General features: G+C 44.1%; 3 protein-coding genes across 4 annotated transcripts; 1 reads left to right on the top strand and 2 right to left on the bottom strand.

Moving 5' to 3' along the window:
• Positions 1 to 6: 6 nt before the first annotated feature.
• bik (BCL2 interacting killer) lies at positions 7 to 2852 on the top strand. Its single transcript, XM_056411185.1, has 5 exons — positions 7 to 26; positions 1033 to 1135; positions 1467 to 1619; positions 1710 to 1824; positions 2238 to 2852. Exons 2-5 carry the CDS (start codon positions 1041 to 1043, stop codon positions 2349 to 2351), a joined length of 477 nt encoding a protein of 158 aa, XP_056267160.1. The 5' UTR covers positions 7 to 26; positions 1033 to 1040; the 3' UTR covers positions 2352 to 2852.
• Positions 2853 to 2869: 17 nt separating this feature from the next.
• mcat (malonyl CoA:ACP acyltransferase (mitochondrial)) lies at positions 2870 to 5956 on the bottom strand. 2 transcript variants are annotated; one of them, XM_056411182.1, is made up of 6 exons: positions 5327 to 5956; positions 4843 to 4930; positions 4726 to 4742; positions 4525 to 4623; positions 4281 to 4418; positions 2870 to 3269 (listed from the first exon to the last, which is right to left on the bottom strand). In XM_056411182.1, exons 1-6 carry the CDS (start codon positions 5771 to 5773, stop codon positions 2994 to 2996), a joined length of 1065 nt encoding a protein of 354 aa, XP_056267157.1. In that variant the 5' UTR covers positions 5774 to 5956; the 3' UTR covers positions 2870 to 2993. The 2 variants fall into 2 exon arrangements, with proteins under 2 accessions (XP_056267157.1, XP_056267156.1); XM_056411181.1 differs by having other exon boundaries at positions 4525 to 4742; positions 5327 to 5938.
• Positions 5957 to 6482: 526 nt separating this feature from the next.
• LOC130191551 (differentially expressed in FDCP 6 homolog) lies at positions 6483 to 8723 on the bottom strand. Its single transcript, XM_056411183.1, has 4 exons — positions 8517 to 8723; positions 8224 to 8422; positions 8039 to 8129; positions 6483 to 7326 (listed from the first exon to the last, which is right to left on the bottom strand). The coding sequence occupies exons 1-4, from the start codon at positions 8669 to 8671 to the stop codon at positions 7094 to 7096; spliced, it is 678 nt and encodes a 225-aa protein (XP_056267158.1). The 5' UTR covers positions 8672 to 8723; the 3' UTR covers positions 6483 to 7093.
• Positions 8724 to 8774: the final 51 nt, after the last annotated feature.

Raw genomic sequence — 8774 nt, 5'->3', positions numbered from 1 at the left:
GGCGTCCACTTTAATCTACACAGAAGGTACGTTTCCTTTTGTTTTTTAAAATTGTGCATACACCTGTTTTACAGTCCGACATAAGCAGAGATATGTTTAATATCCAACACAACACTGTTCCAACATACTACTATATACTTATTTTGTAAATGTTATGAGTCATTTTAGGATTAATTCATATCTTCAGGCTTAATGCGCAATCTATGATCTTCTTAACGACCTTTGTTTGCTTTAGGTGAGCGATGACTTCATCACTTTGTTATGACAATACATATGGCACAATAGGCGACACTCAAAAACTGTCCTCTGAATATATATTTAGAGCTTAAGTTTAAATCAAATTACTACACTTCCCACGTTTAGTGCTATATTATGATTGTGTTTTTGTAATCTAATCAGAAAAAAACCCCAAAACATTAATCCATGTAATTATACACTTCTTATTATTACACGTTATAGGAAGTAAACACATATATAAAGTGCATTAGTACATTATTTGGAGTCAGTGTTGTTGTGTTTCTTCTCGGTGAGGTTGTAAGGGCAGTTTGTTGGATTTGAGTTATGGAAATGGCTCATTTGCATGAAGGCACGAGTGCAGGTCCAACAGGAAGAGGCCTGAGGACAGGTGTGTGTGGGAGCACACCTGACAGTTGGGCAACATAACAAGTCATAAATCCAGTAATAAAGGTAGATTAGTCGCAGTTTCGTGTACACACTAGTTGTCGAACTTTAAACACACTGTTGTTGACATACAGTAGTAAATGGACTTAATCCAACAGGTGATGTCATCTCTTCAAACCTGGGAGAGCCTGTTTCTTGTGTTGTCCTCAGGTAACACAGCCACCACCTATCCTGGTCACATGACCACAGTGTTTACACAGGCCTGTTTGTGAACGTTGGGGAGTCGAGCAGCGATAACGCTTTCCAAAAAACCATGGCGCCGCTATCTCGCCTGCGTGAAGCTCGAGGAACTTTCTCTCTCTCACGTGTCCCCGAGTGAACTATTTGAATAATACCGGTTCATCTCCTCAGAGAACGACATGGTGGAACAAACGAGACGGCCGAGACGCATCGTCTCCCTCCTGGCTGGACCTGGTGAGGTGGGCACCGACGCCCTGCTGGACATGAACCTCAGGTACAACAACAACAACAACAACAACCTACATCTTCAGGCCACGGACCCTGTGGGATCCACTGGAGCAAAAATAAAGCATCCATAAAGCCTTTGGTTTAGGGATGTGTTTTATTCTATATTAAATAATTAATATAATATACACACAAATTACACTGCATGCTGCCATTTTTGTACATTTTTATATTTTATAATAATATTATATAATATAATATTTTATATATTTTTTAATATCATTGAATACTCCTTAAGAATACTTCTAACAGCAGTTGTGTGTGAGAGAGGCCACATTGAGAAATACTGAACAAGAAGTTGCGTGTGTGTGTGTGTGTAGAATAAATGACAGAGCTGCACAGGACTTCGGGCGACAGTTGGCCGTTATTGGAGATCAGCTGGACCGGGAGTGGACCCGCCGACCTCCAAACTGGCTCCCCAACGCTCTCGACATGCTGAGACCCGCTCGGGCTCTGACGAGGACCGTATATCGGTATGAGAATCAGAAAAGGAAAAAAAGAAACCTTTTTAAAAATAATTATGTGGCTGGGTGTTGAGACATTGTGACTTGTTGTTCATCCAGAGACATCCACAGTCAGCTGCGGGGCTTCCAGGGCCTGACTGCTGCGGTGAAGGCCTGGATAGCGAGCACCGGGCCCGGGATGGGCATCCTCAGAGCGGACGCCTGGGCAACCTGGGTAACACTCACAACTTACACGCATTATTAAATAAAAAAATATGCACATATCTGTCCCTCTGTCCTTGTCTGTCTGGCTAACTGTAACTAAACCTAAAAATGTAAATTTAGTTTTACAATATTGTACTATGCAAACTGTGAAAGAATATGAAGGCCATTGGTGGGGTGGGCCTGTGGGTGGGTGTTTCATTACTCATTATTATAATAATTTGTTATTCTGTTTTGCCTTTGTTATTTTTATTTCTTTCTTTTTCCTCTTTTCAATTGTAATCTGATTGAAACACACACAAAATGAAAATTCTTATTTGATCACTGTATACCATATTGTGCATTAACAATAAAGTACATTTAAAAAGAAAAAATATGTCATGTTTTTGTCTCAAAAGAATAATTTGTCTTTCTTTCATCTCACAGGCATCCAGTTTGAAACCAGTACGCTGCCCTGGCTGGAACAGAGCACTGGTGACTGTGGCACTGGTGGCTGCAGTGACCATGCTTGGTGGACTCTGGGTGGAATGGAAAGCCTAAAAAAAATATAACAGACCATAAGCAGGTCTTTTATGCCATTACATTTTTACAAATTAATGGCAATTATTGCCGTTTGTTTCTGCCGTTTACTTTTCTTTTTATACCGTTTGAATGATGTATTGAATTTGACGCTATATGACCGTAAACAGGAGTACAACAAAAATAGAACTGTAAAATTTTGTCATAACATGTGGAAATAGTTTTGATGGGTTTTTACAGTGTTGCCCAAGGAAGCGGCCAGCGTATTGTAGCAGTGACGTGTTGGTTCAGTTGTATTAAATGTCAAGAAGCGTGTTTCCCCATGGCTGGACTGTTGCTGATCTGCAGTCTTTTGTATCCAGATGAGTTTCTTACTGGTTTAAGAGGCCGACGTTTTTATACAAAATATGCAGCCTGGCTTTATAAAAAAATTAAAAAACATAAAAATAAAAATGAAGGGAGCTGGACTTTTTCAAATTTGAATCTTTTTCTTCAGGCCATGCCAATAAACTTTGAAATGATGACACTTTGCAGTCTCGTTAATTAAAACAAACAAACATTTAATTACATAATAATGACCGTACAAGACCGGAAGAAGCAACCACAGGAGCTCGCCGGTCTAACGGTCACGCACTAAACTGAAATGCACCCGGAGGTCCACGTTCAGTCGTCCTCGTCGGCGGTGACCTCCACGTGCGCGTACGCCATGAACGCCTTGCGGTTGCACTTTCGCAGCGTGGCGCCCAGCTGCTTCCCCGGGCCGACCTCGTAGGTCAGGGGGAACTTCCGGCCCTGCGTCCGCTCGTAGATCTCGTGCAGGGTCTGCTCCCACTTCACGGGCGACACCAGCTGCTTCACCAGCTGCCGGCGCACGTGGCTCTCGTTCATGTAGCGCTTGCCGTCCACGTTGGAGTACACGTTGATCTCGGGCCGGCGCACCTGGACGGGGAGAGAACCCGTTAGACGGCGGGCAGTGGAGAAGGCGAGCAGTGGCGGCCAGAAGAAAATGGCTATTTGTATAGGTTATGAATATTTATTTTACGCGAGTTGTGGAGATATTGAAAGGGGGGGCAGTGGGCATGATTTAAAAAATATATATAATCTGAAATGGTAAATTAAAATGATAAAATGGAAGGAAAAAAAGAAAAAAATTCTACGATTATTTGATTATCGAGGTCGTGGCTTTCTTTTAAATGCAAGCTCAAACTTATCTTAGTATAGTTTTTATTCTGTTTTCCTAGTTTTAAATGGTTAACACTTAGTTTTTATGTGAAGCACTTTGGAACATTAAAGATATAATAATTATTAAAAACACACAATTTGTATTAATTCATTAACAGATTAATTAAATTGATTCATTTGGGCAGCTGTATCTCATTTTAAATAATATGTTCCAACCTCCACTGAGTTATTCACAATAACGTGGCGGTTCAAGGGGGTCGTTTAAAAAAGGGTCAGGAACGGGACATCATATACAGAACTTTGTGTTTATTAGTCGACATAAACTTAGCATGGTTGTGTGTTTGTCATCTTAGTATGATCACTTTATATCTACATCTACAGGTTCACAAAATCCTCTATTTTGCGTCGCCATGTTTCTACAGTAGCCTAGAAAGGACAAACCAAACACAACCCCCCATACCCTCTGAGAGCCTTTTGTGTTTGCACGTTACCGCAGTTCTCCGACACGCTGGTGAAACTGCTGTAAACACGAGCCGCAGAATGCAAAACTACCTTCAGTTGCTCCGACCGTGTTTTTATGGAAACGGATTGCTGCCGTTTGCAATCTGCAGCCACGCCACTAGAGGGCACTAAGCCACACCCCGTCCCATTTATTGTATTTTGGACATTCCATTGTTGATTTTTATACAAATAGTCATCTTATGGGAGGGATAAATAAACCACATCTGTCATATAGGCTCTGTGGCTTTATAAGAAGGTTCGACTGACCTCCACCTGGCGGAGCACCTCTCTGAGGGGTTCAGTAGCCGACGCCATCAGCTCCGTGTGAAAGGCCCCGCTGACCGGGAGAGGGTTGGTCCTCACGAAATGGAGGCGTCGCGAGTTCTCCTGCAGGAAATCCAGAGCCTGAGAAGACAACGCAGGAATGCCAACACACTTTTATACAGATTTATGTTACTGAAATACACAAAGCGGTAAATGTGTTCATCATATTATCTCTTCATAGCCGTACCTTTTGGTGCCCTGCGAAGACTCTGCCATCCGGGAACAGGTAGTTGGCGACGGAGCACACCGGCTGCTCGACCCCCAGGCTCCTGCAGTGCTCTTTAGCCTGCACACACGCGTATTTATAATTTGCCTGAGGTCTACCGATGACCGACAGCATCCCACTGGGAACCAGCTCGGACGCTTTCTGCATGGCCTCGTCACGAACCTTCACCACGTACAGAGCTGGAGGACACACAGAGAGAGAGAGGGGGGGGGGGCATTGCATGTCACCCTTCAACTCAGAAATCATCTTCGTCGCGCATCAGTTAGGAAACACGCTCACCTTCGACAAAGTTCATGGCGCCCGAAAAAACCAGTGCGGCAAATTCTCCGACGCTAAAACCTGCAGCAGCAACACACGTCTCCACGGCCTGCGGGGAGACGTGTGAAGGGACGCATTAATAATATTCATAATAATAATAAAGCCTTTATTGATCCCTGTGGGGAAATTCTTCTCTGTATTTGACCCATCCTTAGTTATTAAGGAGCAGTGGGCTGCAGTGAGAAGTGTGAAGGGATGCATTAAAACGAGATAAGATGTGGTTATGAATTTACATAAACACATTAAGTCCCTCACATCAGCTATACAGTTTCAGAGGCAAATATGACTCTTATAGTTAATGGTTAATCTGCAGATTAACATTTGATTTCATGTATAAATAGGTACAAAATTATGTAGTCGGAAAAAACCCATTAAAAATCACTTTCATCATGTTGTGACCTCTAAATGTGGGCTGTTGTACAGCTAACACACATGCACTTTCTACCTGTGGGTTCTCGTGGTTGAGCCGCTCCACCGCAGCCAGTGACGTCACGAACACCGCCGGCTGACAGTGGACGGTCTTCGCGAGCTCCTCCTCGGGTCCCTGCAGGCACAGAGACAGCAGGTCGTACCCGAGGATCTTCTGGGCCGCGGAGAACATCTCCTTGACGTTGGGGTACTTCAGAAGCCCTCTGCACATGCCCGCGAACTGGCTGCCCTGGCCGGGGAAGAGGAGCACGGAGCAGCCGCTGGGGTCCTTCGCGGGTCTCCAATTCGCCGCGGGCGGCTCGTCGTCCGGCTCGTCGTCCGGCTCGTCGTCCGGGAGAGGAACGCGGGCTTCGGGTGCAGGGCGGTGAGCTCCACCCGGGGAGCCCGGCCGGTTGGTGGACAGCCTCCTGCTCAGAGAGGCCAGCGACCTGGCGGCGCCAACGGAAACTACTGAAGACAACATGGCGTCGTCACCCCGATGAGGCGCTCGTCGGTTAGAGTAGACTCATGATTTGCCCGGAAGAAACGGCCCTGATTGAACTACTTTTTTTTAAAATCGTGGTTTAACGGTCAGCGTGACACGGACCTGAGAGTCGCCATTTTGAGTGACGTCTTTGAGAGGTTGAATTTATTTTGTTTCCGGTTCACGTTTCGGTTCTTTTCCCCCGCTGCAGTGCTACCTACCGGTCACAGTATGTCATGAGGAATTTATTGACATTGTACGAAAACAAATGTACCACTTCCCTCCCTCAATAACAATCTCTCTATATCAGTGGCGGGCCGTGCATTTTCTACCTCGGCCTTCAATGCCGTCTTACTACAGCTGAACAACCTCATGTAAGATTAGTTCACCATGTATTTATGTATGTACATGTATATCAGAGATATATCTGCTCTATCCCCACCCCATCCGCCCAGTCTACGAGTACCTGGGTTACACATCCTCGTCCACAGGACTCTCCCAGATCCTCAAGTAGACCTCAGAACAGTGCTCGAGTCTGCTCTATTTACACACTCTGGTTCAGTGCGACTTCACTAGCGACTTCAAAGCACAGAACCAGAACGCTGCGTTGTGAGAGCCAATCAGCGCTGAGCTGCTCCGCTGTTGGATCTAATTGGCTGCTGCTGCTCTCGTGGCGCTGGATGCGGAAGTCATTCACACCGGGGCACTAGATGTTACGACGTGTGTGGCATATATATAAAAATATACATATATATAGAGTCTATATATATGTATATTTTTTATATTTGACAGGTATTCACAATTATTTATTTCTCTCGATATATATATACATTTTTGTAACAATAAAAAAAATATATATATCGGGAAGTTGGCTAACATTGTGACTAGAATGAGTGGATACTGTTTCTAAATGACCTCAACGATGTCTTTATGAGCTGAACATATTGGGCTGTCACTCAGTATTATCTCAATATCAGTGACTTGGTTTTAAATGCTGAACGTTTTACTCAACTAAAAATAAAAAATTGTTTAAAAAATGAAAGGATCTATTAAAACCCCTAAAAGTAAACCTTTCAATCTTGTGCAATGTTGCATTCAAATGTGACCAAATGTATTGTACAAAACTGTAAATGTCAGTTGATCTTAGTCAAAATTTGTGTTCATTAAATTGTGCATCACACTGCTCTCCATCTCTCTCTCTCTCTATGCATTTCAAAATATAAATATTACAACATTTGTTCTTTTCTCTATTGTAAATAACTTTTCTCATCAAGGTCTCGGTCTCAAACAAATGCCGAATTAGATGTGAAACATTCTGGATCACATTTGTCCGTCGGGTTTTTCCTGAGACTCGTCGGATCCGTCGGATCCGTCCGACAGGTCGGCGGCCTCCAACCGCTCCTCCAACCGCTCCTCCACCGCGTCGCGGTCTTCGGCCGTCTGGTTGTTCTCTTCGGCCCTCTTCTTGAATTTGGAGATGAACTCGTTACTCGCCAGCGCTCCTTCCTTTTTGGGACACGTTTGTTTTGATAATTGCCGATGTTCCAAACGTTCTGCAAAAATAAAAGAAGAAAAAACCTGTTAACAACAAAGTTTGACTTTTTACTTTTTAGGTAGCCTAATGACTGCAAAAGTAGTGATTTTAGGAGTTATTTGAAAAAAATGTGCGAGCAGTTTTCAATAAGATTGAGAGGAAAGTTAGAACAATGGTTTCGGGAACAGACGTTTAATTTGTATGCAGATCTAGATTAATTTTAAGAGATTTTTTAACAATTGTGTTTTTAAATCACATTTTTCAACGCTTTCTAGGGAACTGCTGCCCTTTCATGAAGAAAAAACTAAACCTATGTTTTGACTGTATTTTGATGCACATCCGTAGCCACATTAAAAACAATATTGTATTCTTTAATTATCTGTACAATTCTTCAAATTTATCAAAGTACGTACTCAATAATTAACATTGACTGACTTTTTTAAATATGAATATTTAGAAGGAAAAAAATGCATCGCTTCTCTTTAGTAGTGATAAACTACAGATAAGTAAAGTATTTTCTAAAATCTAAACTATATATTTACCTTGTATGCTCCTCATTGTTATAATCTAATCTGTGCTCAATTAAAAAAATATAATAAAAAATGAAAGCAATATGTATTGTTTCCACAGCTTTACTGTGAGGTAAAACTGGACAGACAAACCAAAGAGCTGCATAAATACAGTTATTGTTCTCAACATGACACCCCTGGTAGAGCAGGCAGGGTTCAGACCTCCAGGCCCGATGGGCTTCATCAGGCGGTTCAGCTGGACGTTCCAGTGCCGGACGTGTTGACTGGCGTCCCTCAGCTTCTCTTGCAACTCCTGAAACCACAAAAGTCAAACAAGAGTTTAGTATTTTCTTCTTCTAACGAGCGTTTAAAAGGATTTAAAAAACGTGCCGCAAACTCCGTCCCACCTCCAGGTGCTGGTGGCTCCTCTGGCGAGAAGCCCGCAGGTCCTGCAGCTCCCTGGAGGCCGAGTGCAGAGCCGAGGGGCTCCGGGGGTCCGGACCGCCGTCCGAGGCCTCCGGTACGGGGCTGAGGCTCTGCAGGGCCCTCTGCTGCTCCTGGAGCAGCTGGAACTGCTTCTTCTTCTCTTCCTCCGCCTGCAGCAACCTGGAGGAGACGCAGGGTTTGGTTTAAGATAGGTCGAGACGGGGTGTGTGTCTGTGTGTGTGTGTGTGTGTGTGTGTGTGTGTGTGTTCACTACCTCTCCAGCTCCTGCCTGGCCCTCTCCTCCTCCAGCCGAGCCTGGATCTCCATGGTGAGAGCGGCCTCCAGTTTCTCCTGCGTCAGCTCCAACTCCTCGATCCTCTTTTTCTGTTGCTCCGACTCCTTTTCCTTCACCTGCATCTCGGCTTGCATGCTGTCTCTCAACTGGGACACACACACACACACACACACACACAGCAGTTGGGTGACCTATTCCTGAATCACCCGTTTCCAGGAATGTCGTTGCCGTTTCTCC

The sequence above is a fragment of the Pseudoliparis swirei genome, unplaced genomic scaffold (genome assembly GCF_029220125.1).
Source record: "Pseudoliparis swirei isolate HS2019 ecotype Mariana Trench unplaced genomic scaffold, NWPU_hadal_v1 hadal_147, whole genome shotgun sequence".
NCBI classification, from domain to species: domain Eukaryota; kingdom Metazoa; phylum Chordata; class Actinopteri; order Perciformes; family Liparidae; genus Pseudoliparis; species Pseudoliparis swirei.
Note: the sequence above shows the minus strand (reverse complement) of the source record. Positions and strands in the feature narration are given on the sequence as shown.

Excerpts from the sequence above, each read along its gene's own strand:
- LOC130191551 (XM_056411183.1), bottom strand. The coding sequence starts at position 8,671 with ATGCAAGCCGAGATGCAGGTGAAGGAAAAGGAGTCGGAGCAACAGAAA. Across the intron at positions 8,423-8,516 it reads GCCAGGCAGGAGCTGGAGAG|GTTGCTGCAGGCGGAGGAAG; the intron begins GTAGTGAACACA and ends CGTCTCCTCCAG. Across the intron at positions 7,327-8,038 it reads GAAGCCCATCGGGCCTGGAG|AACGTTTGGAACATCGGCAA; the intron begins GTCTGAACCCTG and ends TTATTTTTGCAG.
- bik (XM_056411185.1), top strand. The coding sequence starts at position 1,041 with ATGGTGGAACAAACGAGACGGCCGAGACGCATCGTCTCCCTCCTGGCT. Across the intron at positions 1,136-1,466 it reads CTGCTGGACATGAACCTCAG|AATAAATGACAGAGCTGCAC; the intron begins GTACAACAACAA and ends GTGTGTGTGTAG. Across the intron at positions 1,620-1,709 it reads CTGACGAGGACCGTATATCG|AGACATCCACAGTCAGCTGC; the intron begins GTATGAGAATCA and ends TTGTTCATCCAG.
- mcat (XM_056411181.1), bottom strand. The coding sequence starts at position 5,773 with ATGTTGTCTTCAGTAGTTTCCGTTGGCGCCGCCAGGTCGCTGGCCTCT. Across the intron at positions 4,931-5,326 it reads TCAACCACGAGAACCCACAG|GCCGTGGAGACGTGTGTTGC; the intron begins GTAGAAAGTGCA and ends GTCTCCCCGCAG. Across the intron at positions 4,743-4,842 it reads CGCCATGAACTTTGTCGAAG|CTCTGTACGTGGTGAAGGTT; the intron begins GTGAGCGTGTTT and ends TGTGTCCTCCAG.